Here is a 24,488-nt window from a genome sequence, read left to right as displayed (position 1 = left end):
CACTAATGCCAGAGACTGTTACCCTTCACAAGATATATGGTGTTGATATCTCTGAATCCAAAGGGCTTGGAAGTTGTGTCAAGTTAGATTCAAATTGCATCTAATATGTTTTGCTTTACTCCCTCTTACTTTCTGGTTTCTATCTTAAGCCACAAAGCAGTTTCTCTGCTGTGACTTAGTTCTATAACCACAGTGGTGGCACTGGTCTGAGTTACACTCCCTGTCTCCATCCCCAGCCCTCCCTCCTTTTATCCCAGAAGAAAATTGGGTTATTAATTTAGGATGAGGCTGCTTTGTTTAAACAGTATAGTGTTTTCCAATTGCTCAAGCATAATATATCCAACCCATACTGCTCTTTCAAATGTTTTTGATTACCCAACTTAAAAAAAAAAGACAAAGAAAAAACTTCTACTGAAAATTTATGAAACACCAAGTGTGTGTGTGTGTGGGGGGGTACTTCTTATGTTGTAACTTTAAATTTCTAGAAAAGGAAAAGAAAGTTTTGGATCCTGGGTAATTTCAGTAATTGAAATTCAGTTTACAACTCTAGACAACATATGCATTTACAATAACATATAAAATAATTAGAAAAGAAAGAGTCCCAGCTTCAAAACAGAAATGTGCTTGATTTTGTACCTTTTGAATAAAGAGTTATGCATATAAAGTAAAACTTAAGTAAAGTCCTTATTTGCAATAAAAATTCATTGACATTCAAGTAACATCATTTACTATTGACCTCTGATAAGGGTCCAACTAATTAGCAAAACAAAAATTGATTTTAAAAAGAATCGTATAGCGAATTTTCTTGTTTGTATTGTAATAGATTTTAAACAACATTTCACCTTGAATCATTATTTTAAACAGGGCTAATTTAACCAATTCTAAAAAAATCATATTAAGATTTCTCACTTAGAGAATGTAGGTCTGCATATGCATCAATGTTTCTATTTACTAAAATATCCTTTTTCTCACATTCTTTCAAAGAAACTGGTAACTCATGGGAAAACACCAGACAACTTTCATTTGGTGAAACTTTGTCTGTGGTGGCAAGCAGGCTGACATTATTCACCAATCATGGTTTTGAATGACCTTTATCTAGTTCCAATTACAAATCTATTACCAAAGGCCCCAAACTTGCCACCAGAAAAATTTTTCTACAGATAATATGGAGCCACTGAAGGTGATTTTAAAGAATTCCAAAATATTTTCCCTAATAGCTACATGTTCAGAAAAAATTATATATAACTGCAAGAGGAAATATTTTGAAAGGGACATACTTACTTGGAAGTTTTAATATTTCTAAAATCTATCATATTATTTAAAACTTTTAGGGTAAATCTAGGTACCAAACACTAGCTAATGACAAAGCAAGAAAAGTAATGTGTAATAAATTATAAAGTTCTGGGTATAAGTGTATATGCTGAAGACCAAAATGGTCACATACTAAACCTAGGAGTTACCTATTAGAAAAATTTTAATTAGGATTATTGTTACATTTCAGTTGTCAAATGCACATTGTACTTAAAAGCAAACACACTGGAGTAACTTTTCATTAATGTAGCTATTTTGTGCATTAGGATGAAATAATATATGTGATTTTTATAAATATATGATGTGTCTTAGACACTCATACACACTAATAGGTGTCCAACCTCATCTTAATTCCTCACAAATTCATAATTCTCATGAAGGGACAGAGACAGTGATTTATTATTAGATTATTCTAGAACTACAAAACTCAAACGAATTAATACGTTTGCTAACAACTATTCCATTTTATTGATATTATTCCAAATTGTTCCATAGTTTATCACATGGAAGGTTAAAAATCATGGAGATGAATAGTAGGGCAGAGAGGATTTATAGGGAAGGGAAAATACTTTGTATCACTCTATAATTGGATACGTGTCATTATGTATTTGTCCACACCCATAGAATGTACACCACCAAAATGAGCCATAATGCAACAATAAACATTGATTATAATGTATCAATGTAGGTTCCTCAATTGTAAAAATGTATCACCCTAGTGGGGGGGGTGCTGATAATGGAGGAGGCTATACATCTATGAGGGACAGGAAGCATATGGGAAATCTCTGTACCTTCCCTTCAATTTTGCTATAAACTAAAACTGCTCTAAAAAAATAAAGTATTAAAAAATAGTGAATGATTATTTTGAATTATATCATCAATGCCAGTGTTGCAAGTTATGTTATTCTACCCTGAACTATTGATGAAATATTTTGCACAATGGCAGAACTGTTCCTACTATAAAGAGCTTTACAAAGCCCTTATTCTGTTATATTATGACAATAATTTCTACCAACTCATTTAATACATATGATTGTGAATTACAATGTTTAATCTTGGTGCTATGCCATTTCCATAAATAGTTGAGACAGTTGGGTGGTAACCTCATCCCTGGCCTCTCTGAGGGCCTGGACACATCAAGGAATATACACTCTTGACATTAAAATTATGTTATCCACATTCCTTAGGGACAATAATAGTGTTTCAGTAAGTGTTTCTCTTTCTATTTTCCTGTTTCCTCAATTTTCAATAACTTGGTCATGGAAATAACTAGATGCTATAAATAGATGTGTGGAAAACAAGTGGTTGATCATCCAAATCCACTGCCAGGATAGGTTATTTTGAATTATAGATGACCAGTTTTAAAATACTCTGAAACTAATTTCAGCATTTTGTCGAAGACCTTTTTCTTTATTATCCCTCCATAAGAGAGTACCCCCATTACCTGTAATATGCTAGAGATTATCAAACTATTTATACATCTGGGGAATAGAATTTTCTTCTGTAGTTTAAAATAATTAGACCAATGCATGCTATGTTATAGGATTACAAGAAAAAAGAGAATGGAATTGAATGGAATGGGATGAAACAGGACAGGGCAGGATGGAATAGAATAGAATAGAATAGAATAGAATAGAATAGAATAGAATAGAATAGAATAGAATAGAATAGAATAAGAAAGGAAAGGAAGGAGGGAAGGAGGAAAGTAGGAAGGAAGGGAGAGCCCACAAATGCCTTGGGTTGTTTTCTGTCCAGAAAGGGGCAATAATATATAAGTGAAGGTTTTTCTCCTACCTACCACCAGTTTAATTCCTGTGTTGGGACTAAATCTTAACTATAGTGTGAAATCCAATGCTACCTATTACTCTTCTATGATTAAACTAGATTCAAATTTGTTGATGATTGACTATGACTGAACTTTATGATTAGTTTGTTGAAATTAAACTATTGAAGATTGCTTGGTTTAGAACATAGAAATTTGTCTTCTCTATGAGAAAGGGATATTTGGCGTTGATTTACTATTACCTTCCTTCCCACATTTAATTTTTTTTCTTTTACCATCTCAGTTCCTTTATGAGCAAATATAAAACATGCCCTTTTATTTTCAGGTCTAGATGTTGATGGAATATACCGAGTTAGTGGCAATCTGGCAACAATACAGAAGTTAAGATTTATTGTGAACCAAGGTAAGTGATTTCTTCACTTCATTTTTTTCAGTAGTTTCATCTTTAGCAATACCGACTCTGTGCTGTATGTATTATGAATCTATAATGATGGAAGTTTTGAAGGGAACAAGAGAAAGTTGAAGAAATGAAACAATTATCACCAGAGAAGTAAGAGATAGCCAGTTTACTTGGAGATTAATAGACTAGAGAGAGGGACAAACTAACAGTTTATGTGAAATAAATAATTAGTGGAATATGACAAACTGAAAATGAAAAAAGAATAATAAAAGGATAAAAGAAAGAAAAATAGCCTAGCTTTGAAAAGTGTTACTGGCATATAGTAGACACTGAATGCATGTGGATAAATAATTGAATAAATGGATGATTGAAACATAAAGGTCAAAATCACAGATGTTAGAAAAATATGTAATAGATAAGTAAGAGAATTAAAAATTAGGAAATACATATGTCATCAAAGAATTACAAATTAAAACAATAATGCGAGGGGCACCGGGGTGGCCCAGTCATTAAGCATCTGCCTTTGGCTCAGGTCATGGTCCCAGGGTCCTTGGATCGAGCCCCGCATCGGGCTCCCTGCTCTGCGGGAAGCCTGCTTCTCCCTCTCCCACTCCCTCCGCTTGTGTTCCCTCTCTCGTTGTGTCTCTCTCTGTCAAATAAATAAATAAAATCTTAAAAAAACAAACAAACAAATAAAAAACAGTAATGTGATACTACTAAACACCTATTAGAATGGCCAAAAGCTAAGCCACTGGTAGCCGCAAATGCTGACAAGGATGTGGAGCAACAAGGAATTCTCATCCACTGCTGGTTGAAATGCAGAATGGTACTGGAACTTTCAAAGAGTTTGGTAGGTTCTTAGGAAAACATATTTATACCATACTATCCAGCAATCGTGCTCCTTGATATGGACCCAAATGAGTTCAGAACTTGTGTTCACACAAAAACCTGTGCACAAATATTTCCAGCCACTTTATTCATAATTGATAAAGCTTGAAAGCAGCCAAGATGTCTATCAATAGGTAAGTGGGTAAAAAAAAAAACTGTAGCCCATACATATAATGGAATATTATTCAGTGATAAAAAGAAATGAGCTCTCAAGTTACCAAAAGACTTGGAGGACTCTTAAATGTATATTGTTAAGTGAAAGAAGCCAGCTTGAAAAGGCTTTGTACTGCATCATTCCAAAACTATGATGTTCTGGAAAAGGGAAAACTATGGAGACAGTAAGAGATCAGTGGTAGCAAAGGATCTGGGGGGAGATGGGGATGAATCCATAAGCACAGGGGATTTTTAGGGCTGTGTAACTATTCTGTTTGATATTATAATCGTGGATAAATATCAGTATACATTTGTCAAATCTATGTAATATACCACACTAAGAGTGAACCTTAATGTAAACTATAGACTTTAGTTAATAACAATGTATCAGTATTGGTTCATCAATTGTAACAAATGTACCACACTAATAAAAAAATGTTAAAAATAGGGAATTGTGTGTTGGCGTAGGGGGTTGAAGGGGTATATGGGAACTCTATATTTTCCATTCAGGTTTTTGGTAAACCTGAAACTTTTCTTTAAAAAACTATGAATTTTAAAAAATAAAAATAAAAAATAGGAAATATTCTAGAAAACAAGCAGACTAAAACATCTTAAGTTGGTTAAGGATAGAATACTGGTTGAAATATCTGTCTCTGCAACAATCTCTGTACATCTTAAAAGGTAGGACTGGAATCATCTTTGTCTCTTACCCCATTAACCGACAGTAGCCCTAGGATGTGCATAAACGGAGGTTTTAATTAATAATTTGTTGAATAATGTGTGTGTGTTGCAAATAGGAAATATATTAATACTGAGAAGCATTAAGTCCTCCAACAGTTTAATTTGGGTTGAACTACCCTTTTAAGTGTTGACTGCAATACTTCTGGCCAGTGGACACATGATTTTTATTTCTGAGAATCTTTATAACTGAGAATCTCCTCAGCTCTGTTCGCTCGCTAATATGAACCTTTATGTTTCACAATTACTCTTCTTTCCAAGGCAAAAACAGAAACAAAAACAAACAAAATAATTACAAAAAATAAAAAATAAAGCAACTCCCTCCCCCCAGAACTTAGCTTTACTTCATCTATTCCTATTGGCCCCACTGGACTGAACCAGAATGCCCCCTCTGTGAGTAAAAACTGGATAAAATAGGCCCAGGCTCATTTTCGTTCCTGCTTATAACCAGCTAAAATCATTCTTTTAATATATTTCATACTGAAGCCATATCCTGATTGGGATTCTAGACAGCTGGGCAACACATTTCTTCTACAAAGAAGAAATCTCAAAACAGAAGCCATGCTAGAAACAAACACTAGTTGCATTTCCTGCCTTTAAAAAAAATTATGCTCAGCAGTTTGAAAGGCAAAAAAAAATCTGCAATGAAAATATGAAATCTGTCCATCTCATCTTTTGCAATCCAGACTTCAGCGTCCTCTGAGGCTGTGTAACTGCTCATGTTTCCACAAGAGTTGACAATGTAAAGCTGGACAGAGGCCTGAGTTGGTATCTGGTAGCACAGAATTGTCAGTAAACTGTCTCCCTGGTTTATAGCACTGTCACAATGCAGCATGCTCAACACAAATTATGCTACATTAGGACCTTTGATACTGGCGATTTCATCCAAGTTGTGTTGTGGAGTTTTTTGAATTAGATGATAAAAGAATGCATATACAGGCCTGTCTCAAATTTTGCTAATCAGATTATCCTTTGAATGAAATCTCTGGAGTGGACCCATAACTTTGGTGCTGACACCATACCTTCAGCTCCATCTGCACACTGGTCTCTAACAGCAGAGCTGACTTAGAAGAGAAGCAGTGCTGGGTACAAAGAGGCTGACTGTGTGCATTGTAGCCTCCCCTTTGTGCATGTGTGTGTGTGTGTGTGCATGCGCGCGCATGCATGCAATGAAATAAAATGGCAATTAGTGATAGTTCCATGAAAAGCATAAAGCGATATGTGAATGCAATACATTCTTTTTTGTTTTCAAAGATGGAACATACATGATTTTGGCATATTCCCTTTGTATTAACACCTTTTGTCTCTTCCATTTTCACATTCCACAAGGTTTCCTTTTTAGAAGGTTCTAAATATACATTTTAAAAATGAACAAGTCCTACCCACCATTAGGCTAGACAAATGAAAACTGATTTGGGGGATTTTCAAGAACAGTTCAATTGCAATTTATGTATTTCACTAACTTTCTTGAATGCTATAATCATCAGCAATTCTAAATACACCAGTTGAATGATTCAATTTGTTTTGGTTTTCTGTTTGACTCACTAAATCAGTAGGAATTGGATACCCTCATTATACTTCCAGATCAGATGGCATACAAGTTAAATTCAAAGTGATCACTTTTGAAAAGCATGTTCTAATTATAACTAGTAATGATGATAATAATCATAATAATTATTATTATAAAAGTAGCTAACATATTTTCATAACTTACTATGTACCAGACACTGTACTAAGTGCTTCACTTATTTAATTTAGTGCTTTCTACCATCCCATAGAATAGGCACTATTATTGTTCCCATTTTAAAGGTGAAGAAACTGAGGCTCAGAGACATTAGGGTCATAGTTCAAGTCCGTGAAAGAGTTAGGACTAGATCCCTGGTGCTTCTGACTCAGAGCCTTTGCTGAAGGCCACTGTTGCCATTCATTAATTGTTGATTACCTTCTTACAGAAGTGAGTATCAGTCTTTTCATGCTACACGCACTTGTTAGTCACTTTCTGTTTACACCTGCTTTCCAGTGTTTGTAAGTGACAAGTACTGCCATAGGAGTTTGGCTAAACTAGGTCAAGAAAGAAAAACGTGGAGGAAAATGCCAAACATCACAGTTAGGAAGGATCTTGGCATTGCCGTTCTCTGTAGGGCTTTATGTATCTGTGTTTGGACCGAGAAACCTCTTTAATACAATATTCTGTTGCAGCCTTCAGCAGTCATTGAGAACTCTTGATTTACTGGGCCATCGGTGCATGAATAAGGAGTGCTTTGCCTTGTTTACTGTATTTGGTGACAGCTTTCGGTGACATTTTGCTGATGCAACACTTCCACTCTATGAGGGCATCCCCCAAAGAAAACTGGTCCATGACCTTAGATGTCAACCTGTCAACAGCCTGTGACACTGTGTTGATTCTTCAGAATGATCTGTGACCTGACGGTTTTCTTGCTTGGGGGTACTTTTGCAAAGGACCGACTTCGGCATTGAGGATGCTGCATAACTGTCTTGAGAACTTTTGACAGTGGGTCTTGGAAATCCCACTAGGTTGAGTTCCCCTCCTCCTGACATCAACATTCTGGTTTCAGCTGCCCATCTAGGCTTATTGCCCAAACCCCAAATTCAGTTCAGACTCTCTTTCGGTACTGCTTCGATGTTCTCTTTCACCCTTTAAAAAAGGGACAAGAAAGACTGGCATCCTTTTTGGAAAATATTGACTATGAAGCTTCCCAAGCCCATGAGCCAATGGGAGAACTATGAAGCACCGGGGGAAGAACCGAGTGGGAATTTTCCAGACTGGTGTTTCTTAGTATACAGTAACAAATATTCCCTCTAACCATTTCTCTGAACTGGAGGAAGTTACTTCCCACCAGGATTTTAAACATGTTTTCCATATATAGGAAAAAAATTTACAGGAAGAATCTTAGGGACACCCTCCTTCACTTTTTCACACCCAGAGGAACAAAATATATAAATGCTATAAATCTACGTGGCCAAGAATCTTAATTGGGTGTGTGGGTGTGTGTATGTGTGTGTGTGCATATGATTGTGTGTGTGTGTTGTTTTAAATGGGAAAGGGTTTTTTTTTCCCCCATTAATTTACAGTCTTGCACTTTGCATATCTTTATTCACCCAGATCTTATTGGCATAATAATCCAAATTAAACATTGGCTTAAAGAGATGAATTTGCTTATTTTGAACATGCTAAGAATAAGCTCCATTGAAAACAAACTATTAGAGAAACAATTTCGTGTTACCAACTATATCTAAACTACTTTTATATAGATTTGTACCACAATGCCAAGCAAAGCATTAACTTTAGAGCTACGCCCAGGATTTTCATATTATTTGCAGCATCAAAAATTGAATAAAAGAGGAAAGAGAGGAAGAATGTGAACAATTGGCAGTTTTGTTCTTATAAAATAGCCCTGTATCAAGTCCATTCACTTTTCTATTAAGGGCATTTGTATTGCCCTCTTATTATTTTTAAAACAATGTATTTCTTTAAGCCTACTTTGCTGGGACTGCCAACAACAGCAACAACAAAACAAACTGTTATTTGCTTTATCCCATTCCGCGGGGCGGTTTTTTGGTAAGTCGAATCATTGATATTGCACCTTTCTGGCTTCCATGTGACAAGATTATCTTTTAACAATGATTTATTTTTTCCCATTAAAACTGAAAAGATCACTTGATCATAAAAGGGCCAGACTCTAACATCGTTCAGGGCTTTGGAAACTTTCGTAGACCTCATTTTTCAGCTACACTGAGTCAGGGAGCTCGAAGACTATTGATAGCAAAACTTGTATTGCTTTCTAGCTGCTCAAGAAAATGTACTGTCATTTGTAAATAATGCTGAACGGAAGTCAAACAATAAGCTCTTCCCATTCACACACATTTATATCGTCCTTAGGTTTTACACAATATTTTTTTTGAAGATGTTAAAAAATTTTTAAGTACTCTCTACACCCAGTGTGAGGCTCAAACTCACAACCCTGAAATCAAGAGTCACATGCTCTGCTGACTGAGCCAGCCAGGATCCCCAGTTTTTACAAAATATTCTAATAACAACTTTATGAATACTTTTAGTATCTAAAATACACAAAATTATATCATACATTTATCGTGAGTTATATTTTGTAATTTGTTACATGCCAAGCAATAAGGAGCCTACTTAACGCTGTGATGAAACAAAGGCAGAGACCATCCAGTGGAGAGAGCCCTGGGTGGGAAACAATGGAACTGCCTCCTTATCTTGCTTCTGAGCTATTTGTTAGTCTAATGGAAGCAATTTTAACCCCGTTGAATCTGACTCTTTATTTCCAAAATGAGAATGAGAAGGAAAATGTGAGGACTTGAAAAACTCTGTATGAGTCAAGTGATATTTAGTACGAACTTTAAGATGTTTAAATCAAATCAATACAACTTAGTTTTCTTAATACAATCATGATACTAAATATTAATAATCAAGTATGGTTTCCGGCTTCCACGTGATTGAATTTTCTTTAATGATATTAAGATTCCTTTTTTAAGAAGAAATATCAAGTGTGGGAAAGCTCTGGAGACTCCCTGCCATCCAATGATTTGTTTCACTAGTCAAATTCATAGGATTTGGAGGTTCCTGAACACAAAGGAGAAATTTAGTTTTATTTTATCAATAGGCTTTTGGGATTTGCCCGATTCCAAAAGAATAGCCCCATCCATGTTCATGGGAGAGGTTGAGTAAAATCTACTCAAATTTTAGGTCTTAGTTCAGTTATGGCTTTTCCATGTAGATTTGGCCATTGAGTCCAGAAATTAAATCAGTGAGTTATGCAACTGCCAATCCCCAAGGAAACCCCCAAGGATATTTATAAAAATCCATCATCATCATAAATCATCATCATCACCAACAGTATTAAGTAATAAAAATTAAAAATTAGTGGAGAAACACAACAAGCTTATATCTGCTCTTAACTATGCTTGATATCACTGATTGTGTACACTAACTACATTTCAGAACTCTATTAGTTATCCACTGCTGCATAACAATATTACCATCAGCTTAGCTATTTAGAGCAACACACATTTATTATCTCCCAGTTTTTGTGGGTCAGAAGTCTGGGCATGGATTAGCTGGATTCCCCATAAAGTTACTATCAAGATGTTGGCCAGGGGTGTGTCCTCATCTGGAGGCTCAGCAGGAGATAGGTCAGCTTCCAAGCTCACATGATTGTTAGGATTTAGTTCCTTGTGGTTTTTTGGACTCAAGACCTCAACATTACTGGCTGTTGGCCAGAGGCCTTGTGGACCTCTCCATAGGCAGCTTGTTTCATCAAAACAGCAAGGGAGAGAGATTAGTATCCAAAGCAGAAGTTATAATCCTAGGTAAGATAACCATAAAGGTTATATCCCATCACCTTTGGTGCCCTCTGATGGTTAGAATCAAGTCACAGTACCTACCCATACCCCAGGGAAGGGGATTATACAAGGCCTAAACACAAGGAGCAGGGGATAATTAGGGATCATGTTAAAGTCTATCTACCTGAAGAATCAAGTTGGGGAGCTTTGAAACGTAAAGATTTTGGAGCCCAGTCATAAAAATTCTGATGTAGAAAGTCTGGGGTTGGAGCTATATGTATGCATTTCAAAAGAAAAACTCCCCAAGTGAGTCAAGTGCATACCCAGGTTCGGGAACCCCCACACAATATCCAGCTACTTTTATGCTGGTTATCTTGTGGAGACATGACCTACAAGCCATAAAACATGCAAGGTTTGCATTTGAGTAAGGCAGAAATAGACTATGAACTCCTTTTTTGATAAAATTTCGAGTGGTAAGAGGTTTTCTCTTTGACTATTGATTGATGTAATCATGGTCACCAATTTTTATGAACTCTGAGTCATAATTTGGAATACAACTAAAAAATGCCATGGCTATAACGTGTATGTTAGTAGTATGATTAAAATTACTGATTTTTTTTTTACAACTACAATCTTTTCCCAATGTAGATTCTAGAATAAATTAAAAAGAAAAGAATTTAGGTAAATTAAATTACCTAAAGATTTGCTTTAAAAAGCTAGGGAGTAAATAATATTTTAAAATGTAACAGAATGATGCTGATGCTGATGTTAGCTAGCATTTAACTGAGAATCTACTGCATGGTGGGTATGGAAAATTAGACTTAGCTTTCACCCTCATAAAAGTTTGCAAGGTAGATAAACTTTATGATCGACATTATTCATACAAGAAAATCGTGGTTCAGAAAGATTAAGTAACTTTTCTAAGGCTGCAATATTAATATGGTTTGAAGCCAGACAGTGAATCCATTTTAAACCTACTCCAAAGAATATATTGCTGAGTGCTGGATTCAATTTACCATGGAGAAGGAGCAGAGAAACATGTTCTTCTTTTTAACATCAAAGAATCCAAAACCACTTATTCCTATTATAATACTATACTTTCTTGGTGTCCAGTCTGTGAAACCCTTTTATAAGAGAAAACTTCATTTAAAGGATCCTTTTAATAAATAACTCCTAACTGCCTGTGAGTTCATCAGGAGGAGTAGGAAGTTTGATTCATCACTGTATCCCCAATATAGCAAAGTGCCTGATAAGAACTGTGTATGGACTGAATAAAGATATGTTCCTACATAATAAACTGACGAACTTTTAATACAAACCAACTCCATGTCAACATTCATTGATATGTTGTGTTACCATCCGTTTCTTGGGTGTCTTAGTAAAGAAAACTCAAGCTATACTTTACATTATACTTTCTCCCACTCTTATAAACGAGTATTTAATTTTAGATTGGATAAAAGAATCAAGGGACAGAAATGAAGAGTGAAGAACCCTGTATCCCCATTTTCTGCCTTTATATGACAGTTTGAGGAGATAACGGCTTACTCTTCCTTCACAAAGTATGTTATTAGCAATTAAGCAAGTCAGGAATGAAATTGAGAGCGGTGGGATAACTTGGCTTGCCATCTCGGCTCTCCAAAATCTGGGAATGGCCAGGTAGACAAAAAATCTGTATTGGATAATAGCAATGAAACTATTGCTCTTGTTAACCTCATATACTGAATTTTTGAATTTTGAAAGGATGCTTTTGTTTTTGTTTTCACACAGGAAGTCCCTGTTGCTGTTAATTTCATCTTCTGTGACTCACATGTATTTATCTAGCACCTCTTTTCCAAGCTTTCCATGTAGTTTAGGAGCATTTTCTAACAAAAGTGTGCTATAGAAAAATAAGTATTCTCATCACCTCAAAGCTGCTTCTAAAAAGGAAAAGTAACAGGTGCAAGGCAAAGAAGGATTTTTTTTTTCAGGTTTCCACGCAAACCCTCAAGATAAAGTGTCCAAAATTTACAAATGTGGGGGACTGAAGTAATGCTCAAGTGAAAATCTGAATGACTTAGAGTCAAATAGGCTTCAAAACCCATTCTCTTGTATGCCCTCATATTCATGGGCCCCCTGGAAGGAATGGCAGGTATATCTGTAAACTTTCTTCCTTTCTGAGGGTCCCAGCACATCAGGATCAGAGGTGAGCTCCATAAAATACGATTTTAGCTTTTCCATCCTTCATTCATTGGCAGACACGTGCAGAGCTCCCATCATGTGCCAGGCAACATGCAGGATGCTGAAACTACAGCAGCAAATACAACACATGACATTCTCATGGACATAGAGCCTGTATTTCCATGGCTATTCCAGTCCAATAGCCAAAAAGACTGGTGATCTACTTGGTGTAAATTGTCGAGAAAATACCAGGATCTGCAGGCTTCACAGATTCTTCTTTCCTCCCAGCTCTCTGATATCATCATGCCCCTCTCTGTCATTTCATCGTTGTCTATCCACCCTGGTTTCCTTCCTCAGACCCATCAAGTTCATTTCTTTACCAGGACCTTGGCTTTTGCTCCTGTCTACCTGAAATGTGCCTCCTTCAGAACCTGACAAGACTTTCTTTTCAACATTCAAGTCATCTTCTCGGCAAGACTAACACATCTGAAACATGTGCCTCCATCCTACCCACCCGGTCACTTGCCATCCCAGCGTCTTGTTTTCTTCCGAACACGTCCTTTCTGGAACTGCCTTGCTTCTTTGTGTGTGGCTTCAGTGCCGTCCTCCCCCCCTCTATACTGAAGCCTCTATGTGAGTGAGGCTTTACCTATTTTGGTCACCCAGTTCTTAGGGTACCTGGCACATAATCCCCTTAGAATAAATATTTGTTGAATATGAATGGATTCAATAAGTGAATGATTAATGAATAATGTTGGATGATCAGTGATGGTTAGAAGAAAATCTTCGGAATTTGAGAGTCTCTGTGCAACCAGTCCAATGAACCATATACTTGTCCCCACCTCCTACCTCCCCCTGAAGTCACAACCTGACTGTCCAGCATGGACCACATAGGAGAGGCATGGTGAAGAGAGGAAGCAGCTCTCAAGCTGGGAGACCTGAACTAGCCCTAACAGCCTGGCTCTTTAAGCCAAGAAAGACTGTCTGAGTGAGCAATGGGTGACTCCCAACCCCAAGCAGCACAAAGATCACATTGAGGATATCACCTGCTTATGTGAATTTCCAGGGTGATCCTTCCCAGTGTCATTGCTTGTGGCCAAGGCTCTGCCAGCTCCGTATCAGTCTGACAAAGGACACCTTGGGCTCAAATTTCAAGTGACTATCCTAGACTTGCCATGGCTCAAATAAAGTAACACAAACTGCAAAGTATACGAGAAGAATCAGGAAAGGAGCAAAATTAGCTTAAAGATTAAAATACAGCTTTAATCTCCCTGAGGAAAACTTCAAATGAGGATTTAGTTATTCAAAATTATTTGTTGAAAACTTCCTATGAGCCAGGCTCTCTTCTAGGCACTGAGGAGAACCTTGGGGAATCAGGCTGTGGTGGAGTGTTATTTTAGTGTCAAGAGGTTTATAATAAGCAAATATATGAGATGCTTACAAGTCATGTCCAGAATCAAGATAGTGATGTAAGAGAGAATAACTGATGAGATTGGATGGTCTAAGAAGTTCTCTTTGAAGAGGAGCCATCTGAGTGGAAACCTGATCTGATAGGAAGGAGAGAGGCCCGCGGAGATGTGGTGGGGAGAGCTGAGTAGCAGCGGGAAACTGGTCCCAGGGAACACAGGCTTGTAGGAGATCAGGACACAGAAGTCAGAGAGATGGGCAGAGCCTGTCCAGTGAGGCCCTTGTAAATCAAGATAAGAAGTTTTGTCTTTCATTCTAAGTCACTGCAGTGTGGGAGGGGTAGTTAACCAGGAAATAATCTGATATTATTTATGTGTTTTTTTTTTTTTAATCATTCTGACTGCTATGAGAAGAATAAATTTTACAGGGCAAGAGTAGAAGCAGGAGAACAGTTAGGAAGCTTTTACAACAGTTCAATTAAGATATAATAATGGTAATGGATTTCTATGAGAATAACTCCATATTCCAATAATCACTTATTATTATTACATAATTAATATATATTAATATATAATTAACATATATAATTATCATCATTAGTATTATTATTGTATATGTGTGTCATATATCATTAAATTATGTACATATCATATCTCCTCAACACTCTGGACACTGCTAAAGAGCAGAGCTCATGTTTTTTAAGTCTATCTGTCCTACTTCACCTCAAAGAATATCTTGCATCTGATAGAATCTCAAACCATTTTAATTAATTTATTGATTAGATCCAGGGTTGAGTCATTTCCTTCAAAAAGAAGGTGAGGCATTTTGTACATGCTAGAGATCAGTCTATTTTAAATACGGACTATTTTACTGTGTATTGCTGAACTCTGTTTCTGAAACAATGGCAAGACATGCATAAAATGTTAAGAGGTGCTGGTGATTTTTATTATCTTCTTTTTTTCAAACTGTTTCCTAATTTCCTACAATTAGCACATATATCTTTGAAAGGAGATTTGTTTTAAAGAATTAGGTGAATCTTCTTTGAGAGAATGGGGCTTACTCCTTTGAACATGCCAAGAGAATGTCAGTACGTCAGTTCTCCAAAGCACTTTTAAATGCTGACCCACTAGGTCTTTATAAGAAATCTATCCACTTCATAGATGAATAAAAGTCCCTATGAGTTTAACTGAATTGCTAAAAGTTACATTCGTTCATTCAGTGTATCTTTCGAGAAGGCACTATGTGTCTCACAGTACTCTAGAGACAAACTGGAATGGTAGCCTCGTTATGGTGTTCCAACGTCTGGTCTCCATCTTGGAGGCACTCAAGGTGAGCAGGATATCCAATAGTCTACTCAACATAATGTCTGGAAGATTCTAAAGGGCCCACTGGAATCATTTTGCTTAAGTAGCAGCCTTTCTCTGTGTTACACCATCTCATCTCATATTTTACATTCCTCCAGATTGTTTGTCTTTTTGTGGCCTCCTCATTCCCTGCTACATTTTTCCTTAGTGAGTACCCTGCTGTCCCTTCTTATTAATCTGTTCCTTCTGTGTTATGACAGCCATCAAGGATTCACTTACCTTTCTCTGCTCTTTCTCTGAAGTCTGTTTGGATTCACTGTCCCATCAATAAGAGGGACTGGAATATGTATGTACAGTACTATTTGATTGGTTTCAACGGAAGGAGCAACCTATCTGTCTTTTCAAGCAAGAGGCACACCATCACAGCTCTTGCTGACTGATGAACTTACCTCCTTAAGACAAATTTCATGATTCCTGGAAAAAAAAAATCTCAATAGGAATTAACTTCTTTTCTACCCCCTTCCCCTAGCATTTTGTGCCTGTGGTTAACACCGGTTTTTGTCTATTTTGCATCAGATCTCTCTCCCTTTCCCAACCGTTAATGCCGGCAGGAGATGTACTTCACAGTTACCTCTGAATTCCCCATCATGTCCATTGTGTGCCAAGCGCCTTCTAGGCCTTTTAGGCCCTGTTATTTCAGTCAGGAGAAACATGTGCCTTGGCATCAGCATTGCATGTTTTAGCCCCAGAGATCTAGCTGATTTCCAACTGGGCTCAGTTGTCAATCAAAGTCAAGCAAAGTGTGCTTCAGGAGCCTCTCAGGTCAACCTGCCCTCACGACACTTTCAAGAGGTTGAGTCTTAATAAGCCCAATTTCTCCATACTCCTACCCAAAGCCCCCATCTCCTCCGTTCCTTCCCCTCCTCTCCCTTTTCCCTTACCCACCAACGAACTTATCATCCCCATCTGCCAAGAGTCTGCTCCCAAGGTGACAGTCTGTTAATCTGAGTGTTCTTGATCAGGCTCTCTGCTCGTCCTGGGAAGCATAATGTAAGGGACCTCCTATAATCAGAACAATAGTGAGGATATCAAGTTTTCACATCAGGCATTTCAAAAAGTGATCTGACCCAGCTCAGATCACACCACTTGTCTAACTATAAAACTAGCCTTGCCTGAAATTTTCTTTTTATGACTCAAGAAAATGTTGTATCTCTTCTATGTTTATTCTTACTTCTGAATTAATGTAGTCGTCCTGAATCCTAAAACCAAGTGTCTGAGATCACCGCCCTCACTACTAATCTGGTTTCCTAGGAATTCCTCCTAATTAAAAATTTTTAAAAGATACAAAACACAAAAGGCTGTTTAAAGAACCATTAAAACACTTTAAAAGTGAAGTATACTAGCTACATAAATTCAGACCTCCAAATTACAAAACTGGAAATTCAAAAGCAGAAAAAATACTTCTAGATATCTTCATCTGTTCCTTTCTACCACCTTGTGTGGTAGAAAGAATAATATTTACAGAAGAATAATATTCAGGTACTATTCACTTCGCTGGGATAGGAACAGAAAATGCTAACTACAATGCAGCTTCATGACTCAAAAGTCTGTAACTGGCATTAATGAACTTTTAAAATGCTAATTTTCCTGCTTACCCCAACAGAAAGATGCCTTAAAGCAAAAGCTCTCATTTCTTATCTGCTAAAACCAAGGTGTTTGCATCCCTTACAAAATAAAATGGTTGAAATAGGGTTTTTGAATGGTTTGAAGTTTCAAGGACTTCTCTTGTTCACAGTTAGTCTTGTAAAGAAAAGAAATTTATAAAATCACATGCCTTCATGGTCCCTTTACTAGAAAATGGAAATATCCCTAAATATGTTCCACTGTAGGAAAATCAAAAATAACATGTAAACTACAAATATGTTAGCCAATGGAGAATATTTATTAACTAAATAATTTAATAATAAAGAAAATGCCTACTTGATTAATTGTTGCAGAGTAAAAATTACAATAAAACTGTCTTGATCAGTGCTTTGCAGAAGCACCATTACTGTCTGTGCAGTTGTTTAACAAGGATTTAATTGGAAAGATAAGTGAATGCACATTTAAAAGTATTGTTAATTTGCTTTATAATCACCCCATCCTTCACAGTATTGACAGCACAAGGCACAAACCCCTTTCTGCTTTACAAGTATTATTTTCCATATGTGCACAATAAATTCTGAAGCAGTAATTGGAAATTTTATGGGTTCCAACATACCTAGTATAGTGGGTTTAGAGGTGCACTCTCCCTTTATAAGAGGTAACCCAGTTCTAGTTGTGGGAAGCAAGTGACAAATCAGATTTGTATACTTCCCCCATTCACTGCAGATCATAATCATATTTTGTCCACTTCTAGAAAAAGTCGCATCTCTTATATTTTATGTCTTATAAAATCAGGATGGAGAGGAGGGAAAAAAAAAGTCTGGATTACTCTCAGTCTGTGACTGTATTGTTTTCTTAGAAAATGCATATAAAGAGTGGAGGTTCTGGGCCAGGATGGTCTCTAGACTATCTGGCTGTACCAAAACACCATTTTCCGAAAATTGTTACACCCGAGCGTATAAAAGAATACAAGGAAAGGAGCAAAGAACATCTTCAATGCACCATCTCTCCTTGTGCAGTCACACATGCACGCACACAGACTCTCCCCTCAGCTCACACGCCCCTTAAGAGTTTGGAATCATCTGCTCAAAAAGCCAATCAGTGCATAAGTTTCCAAAACAGAATGAGGGTCATGCCTCAGATTTCTGTGAAGTGGGAGCTTTGATGACCAGACTTCCAAAACCCAGAGAGCTTCCTTATCACTGAGAGTCCAGAGCTGCTCTAGAAGCAGAACATTTGCTTAGTCCTGCACACAGAGAGAGACTGGAAAGACAGTGTTCATGTGCGTTATTTATTTGCTAATTCTGAAGGACCCACTCTCCCCAGGTTTTATTTCAAAAAAGAAAAAGAATGAAAATATGAAGCTCATCTTGAAAATGGATGTGGACTATAATTGAACCTATTTCAAAGGCAAGAATTGTTCCGATTGTCTGTTACCTCTCTGCTGATAAAGGCTGCCCACTTGATTGTGAGGAGAATGGAGAGTCCCCAGAGTGTCCCATATGAGTAACATTAAAACTCTGAAAAGTTACGTGGAACATGCTTAATGTCCCCCTCATCCATGCCCCCATCCTTCTAGAATTGGTAGAAATATCTTTAAATTTGGTTAACTGCAGGTATTTTTGTTTTGTTTTGTTTTTTTTCTGTAGACAACAAACGCTTCAATTATGAAAGCCTAGAAATTCTTCTGAAGAAAATTTTCATTAGAATGTTTTTCAGTAGAAACCCCTTTGCCCTCTTGATAAAACACTTTGCCTCCTATATTGGCATGGGAAAATTATTTTTATCTTTAATTTGGCTAGGCCTCTAAATCTCTAAACCTCTCACATTTACGTTAGTTTTTTATGCTTATAGAGTAAAATAGATATATATCGACTTTCCTATGTCTAAAGATTTGCCAATAAATGCTAATATCCAACCATTAATAACAACTCACTAATCATGTGACAACTTTTTTTATTCCTTCCTACATATATATAATGTACACGATATATGAAAAAGAAATAAAAATCGTCTCTGGAGTGTGTACCTGTGTGTGCCTGTGTTCTCTCTCTTTCTGTATATACATACATACGTACATAGATGATATGGATATATTAAAATTCTTCCATGCAAGTTTCACTTTCCCTGTCTACGTATGTACTTGTGTGTTATGAAAATCAGACACAGGCACACGTAGATACACACTTCAAGGATGATTTTTACTTCTTTTTCCAATTTCTCCATCAGAGGCACGAATTGTAAAACCGTTTGTTTTGGGTGAAAGTGTCTTTGGGACCAAGACCTTTACATGCCCCATTTCAACTAGACAGAGCTGAGACTGGTGCAATAACGGAATGTCCAGCTGTCCTTTAATTAACTGAAATGAGGAAAATGTAATGTTTTGATGACAGAACCAGGATTCTGTGCAGGATAATGGGAAGACTATATGTTTCCGTGCCTTCCTGCCTATGATGGAACCATGGGGTGCAGGAAAGAGATGAGGCTTTTTTATGCTCCAGTAGGGGGAGCTTTCTTTTCCCCACTGTACAAACAGCATGGTGCATGTGTTTAAACATGCCATCCTAAAATGCAGACTTTTCATTTTCATTTTGCAAGTGGGAAATTTCACTATGTGATGGGCACATTACTCTTCTTAGCGACACATTTTGTGCAAACTCATTTGGGAAAGAATAGGAAATTTAGAATACTGCCTTCATATTTCTTCTGGAAATGTTAGCTTGAATCCATTATTTCCAAACCTGATGAGGATTACAGTTCATTTGTATTTCACAGCAACACATATTGTCTTCTGTTTTGTGAAGTAAATAAGAGATGATACCATTCTAATAGTGTCTGTATTTTGTTCTCCATATGAATAGTCTTATTCTGGGGGCAAGGGGGAAGGAAAAGGAAGCCGGCACTGGAGTACTTGATTTAGCCTTCTCTAGATGGAATGTGTTATTTTGACAAAGAAGTGCCCTGAATTAGTTTATAAATAATCTGAACTGGAGGAGGTAGAACATAAACTCGCTTAGGTCACTGAGTACATCCATATTCAAATGACATTATAAAAAGCACTGCTCAGTAACACCCAAATCTATATCTCTTATTTAACTATGTTTAAAATACTCATGGACAAACCTGATTTGATGGCAGTGTAGGTGGATGCTTATGTGCTGATGAAGGAAATTCTTTACATACAAAATAATTTCCCACCGTCACTCCACTATGCCTGAAACGCCACAACTAAGGAATCAATTTATCTGGCTAAGGCAAGAGAGGCAAGTCATTTCACCTCTTACACTAAATATGGTTGATTGTTAGTAGCTGGTTAAGGATGTTATGTTAGGATGGAGACTGAAACATTGTCCTAAAAAAGTGAGAGCGAGTTCTGTCATCCATTAGTGATGTATGGCATAGGCCTTATTTTGGGGGAAAGAAAGCATATCAGTATGCATGCCACATACTTTCTGCTTCTGGATTATCATTTTAGATTAATAAAATTTGACTATTAGAATGTAAGTATCAGGGGCACCTGGGTGGCTCAGTCGGTTAAGCTTCGGCTCTTGGTTTCAGCTCAGGTCGTGGTCTCTTGGTCGTGGATCGAGCCCGCATGAGGCTCTGGGCTCAGTGCAGAGTCTGCTTCAGATTCTCCCTCCTGCTCGCTTTCTCTCTCTCTCTCTCTCTCAAATGAATAAATAAAATCTTTTAAAAAAAAGAATGTAAGTATTATATGAGGTTTCCACATTAAGAAAATATCATGAACACAAATCTGTTTATCAGGAAGAATAGCATACAACCTAGCATACATACCTCTAAGGGAATACATCAAAGAACAAGGAATCTTGAAAGAGTTAGAAGACGAGAGGAGTATATTCTAAAGAATGACAAACTCAGAAGAAATCTTAAGAAGTATAAGAGGAAAAAAAAGCATGGAGTCTAATAATGAGTTAGATTTTTAAAAGCCACATTTTGCTTAACAGTTTTATCAAGACTAGCCCTGCTGTATCCACTAGTTAAATTCTTCCCTTGGTGTAAGGTATGACAAATATTTTTGTTGACTCTTGCTAACGATGTGAATCACATATTACTGCGTTGGTTCCCGTTGGAATGACAGGAAGCCTAAAATAATCTCCTCTAAGAAATGTCCCATCCCAGTTAATGACTTTAGCCGAAGACCATAAACACCATCTTTCTGCCCGTAAAGGTATGGTCTAACTGTGCAGAGTACTAACTCATTGAGAAAAAAGCAAATCCCTTGAAAAAGAGAAAAACTAAAATGGTGTGTCTAGGCACAATCTTCCCACTTTACTTTCACTTAGTTTGGGCTCAGATTGATGAGATTTTTTTTATTAAGACAAATTTTGAAAGAAAAATGGAGGAAATTTACCATCTGCGCCAGATCTCGGTATTTGACTTTAATATGCTGTCAGCCCATTCCTTATATCAGCTAAAACACAGTCTCCTTCATCACAGAATATTAAGAAAATTTGACTTTTTCATTGATTGACATATTTGGTCTTTTGGTATATGAAAATGCAGTGGCTGCAAAGCTCAGCACCATCTAGCAAACAAAAGAGTGAATAAAAAGTACAAGTGAATCAGTTAGGACTCTTTTGATTTCGAGAGGCAGAAAGCCAATCCAATCTTTAATTTTTTTATTCAAGTACCTGGAAAATTCAGGAAGCAACCAAGATTTAAGTTCCTCTAAATTCTGGGACCTAGATAACCTCATTAGGACCTAACTTCTCTTGATCTCTCAGTACTGCTCTCCTCCATGTTAGCTTCATTCTTAGTCTTCACATGGTGTAAAATGACTGCAACATCTCCGGGTCAACATTGTCTTTGCTTCTAATCCATCAGGAATCTCTTTTCCAACAGGCTTGACCACTAATGAGCCAAGTTGAGTCATTACCAATATTCCTGAATCAACCACTGTGGCTGAGGAAATATGATGAGCTGATTGACTGAGATGAAGGTCTCATGCTCCATACTTGGAGGTGTAGGTAGAGTCCCATCCAGGGCACATTAACGGATAGGAGAAGGAAGATGCTCCCCCAGGAAAACTTAGTACACTGTGTCCGGAAATCAGAAGCTCTCTCCAATGAATAAATGAACTTTTACAGTTAGGACAATGAATCCTGTGCCATGGAGATTGGTATGTGGAAGGGATGTCAGGCATCACTCAGGCAGTGCTCTTACTTTCAAACAGTCCTCAAACATGCTTCAAACTCTCTAGGTAAATTCATTTCATAAGTTTTGGGGGCTTTTTTTTTTTAAAGATTTTATTTATTTATTTGAGACAGAGAGAATGAGAGAGAGAGAGCACATGAGAGGGGGGAGGGTCAGAGGAAGAAGCAGACTCCCCGCCGAGCGGGGAGCCCGATGCGGGACTCGATCCGGGGACTCCAGGATCATGACCTGAGCCGAAGGCAGTCGCCCAACCAACTGAGCCACCCAGGCGCCCTAAGTTTTGGGGGCTTTTTTTTAACATACAATAACTGGTTTGGGAGATGATGTACACAAACTTTGCTGTAATTGATAGGTTCAGGAAAGGGGTAATTGCTTCCCAATTAAGTTGGTTAGCTTGCTCAGGCACAAGCATGGGCCCTCACATGTGCTCAGCATTCTATTAATATATAATCTTTGAAATGTTTTAGAAGCAAAACCCACATGCTTTCAAGGTATTTTAAGCTACTAACACTGAAAAGAAAAGAAAAGAAAAACTATCCTTAAAGCCAAGTACATGATGGTATACAAGCATCCATGGACCAAGATACATAAAATTACAACATAGATTATGAAATAGAAGATAGTTAACCTCGGACCAGCAAAGATGATTATTGGAAAGGTCAGAACGATGATGTTGAACTATGTACCTGGGTACCAGTTTAAGATGTGATAACAAATGCAGTTTAGCAAAGGGTTTGACACAGTAGTGTTGAGATCTTTGTTGTCTGCAGGGTGCCCAGAAATCTTCAGTGATTCTCTAGACACGGAGGAAGGTATTTTTTGGTTGATTTTTTTTTGGTCACTGTCAGTCGCATCTGTGCAGAAGAAAATGCCTCCATACAAAAAGAAAAAAACTGTTTTTGGTTGTATCAGGAACATATGACAAAGCATTCAAATATAATGCAAATAACTGCAAACCGATGCATCCAGCAGTTTAAAAATTGAATAAATAACTTAGATTTTACACATGGGCAACTCTTGCTAAAAAAATACAAATCAGAGCCCTTCTGTTTAAATCTATTTTATTTTGTTAACAGATGAGCTAATATGATAGGCATTTAATTGTATAATGTATTATTAGACATTTTCTTTGGCATACCATTAACTTTAAATAGTATTAATATTTAACATTTCATAATACACACTACAAAGTTCTTATTTTTTCCAGCTGAACAGAAAATGTGCATTGATAGTAAATCTCTTTAAAGTGGGTTTTAAGATGCTCAGTATGCAAAACCTGTTCCATTTATACTGTTTGATCAAAAATACTCAAAATGCCACAGCATAATAAGGCAAGTGCTGTAAGATGACAATGATGCCAAAACTGTATTATGCTTTTATATTCAAATACAATGTATTGCATAATTAGGCATAATTATATAATTTGAATATTTAAGAGAGCATTTAAAATGTGATAGGAGGCATCTAAGTACATGGACTTCTCAGGGATGGTTGAATCAGAGGGTATAAAGTTGCAATTAATATTTGTTATTGAATGGCAAACTAATTCAAACACAAGTTTGCTAGAAGAGGACCTGTAGCTCATAAACACTAACTGTCTGGCAAATCTGAATCTATTTGAATCTGACCTATAACTTTTTTTTCCTTGAGAAAATACAGTATTTAGTTAGTTGAGTTAGGATACAGTAGTCTCTGTATCCACATCTAGTCTCTGTGTGGGCCAGTCTGATGCTCTGTATTCCATGGATATAGATTATGCCCTTAATTCAGATCAGCATTCTCAGAAATGTATGTTCATGATCATGAGGGAAACTGACCCAGAAAGAATAAATGAAGCGACACAGATCCATCCCCATTTCCAGAAAGACTATTCAAAGGACATGCCTCCACATGAAGTAAATCAGCCAGATTTTTTTGTCGAGAGGCCAGTGTTAGAAGGCAACTTTTTAAATAGAGCATGAAGCTTGATTTCTCGTTAATAAATATTTTGGAGGAGTGCAATTTTAAGTGAGCAAGAATTAAGACTTTGAGCTTTGCGCAGCTGTCCCCACATGGAACTTCTCCCTCCATTACCAGCGTTAGAACAACATTTGTTTGTTTTATTAAGTAAGAATATTGGGAGTTCACAAAAAGCTTTTTATTTCCGATCTTGCTTAAATTTTCAATGATCTGAAAATAGGGCCAACAGACTAAGTTTATG

General features: G+C 37.0%; 1 protein-coding gene across 1 annotated transcript in view; it reads left to right on the top strand.

Annotated features, from left to right (window-relative positions):
- ARHGAP15 (Rho GTPase activating protein 15) overlaps positions 1-24,488 on the top strand; it is a 601,639-nt gene that overhangs the window by 401,822 nt on the left and 175,329 nt on the right. The window contains exon 11 of the mRNA XM_025856481.2: positions 3,420-3,497. Coding sequence (XP_025712266.1) covers positions 3,420-3,497 — 78 coding nt within the window. The remainder of the gene's footprint in view (positions 1-3,419; positions 3,498-24,488) is intronic.

This window comes from Callorhinus ursinus, unplaced genomic scaffold, assembly GCF_003265705.2.
Source record: "Callorhinus ursinus isolate GAN/ISIS: 27379988/994484 unplaced genomic scaffold, GSC_fseal_2.0 scaffold2, whole genome shotgun sequence".
NCBI lineage: Eukaryota > Metazoa > Chordata > Mammalia > Carnivora > Otariidae > Callorhinus > Callorhinus ursinus.
Note: the sequence above shows the minus strand (reverse complement) of the source record. Positions and strands in the feature narration are given on the sequence as shown.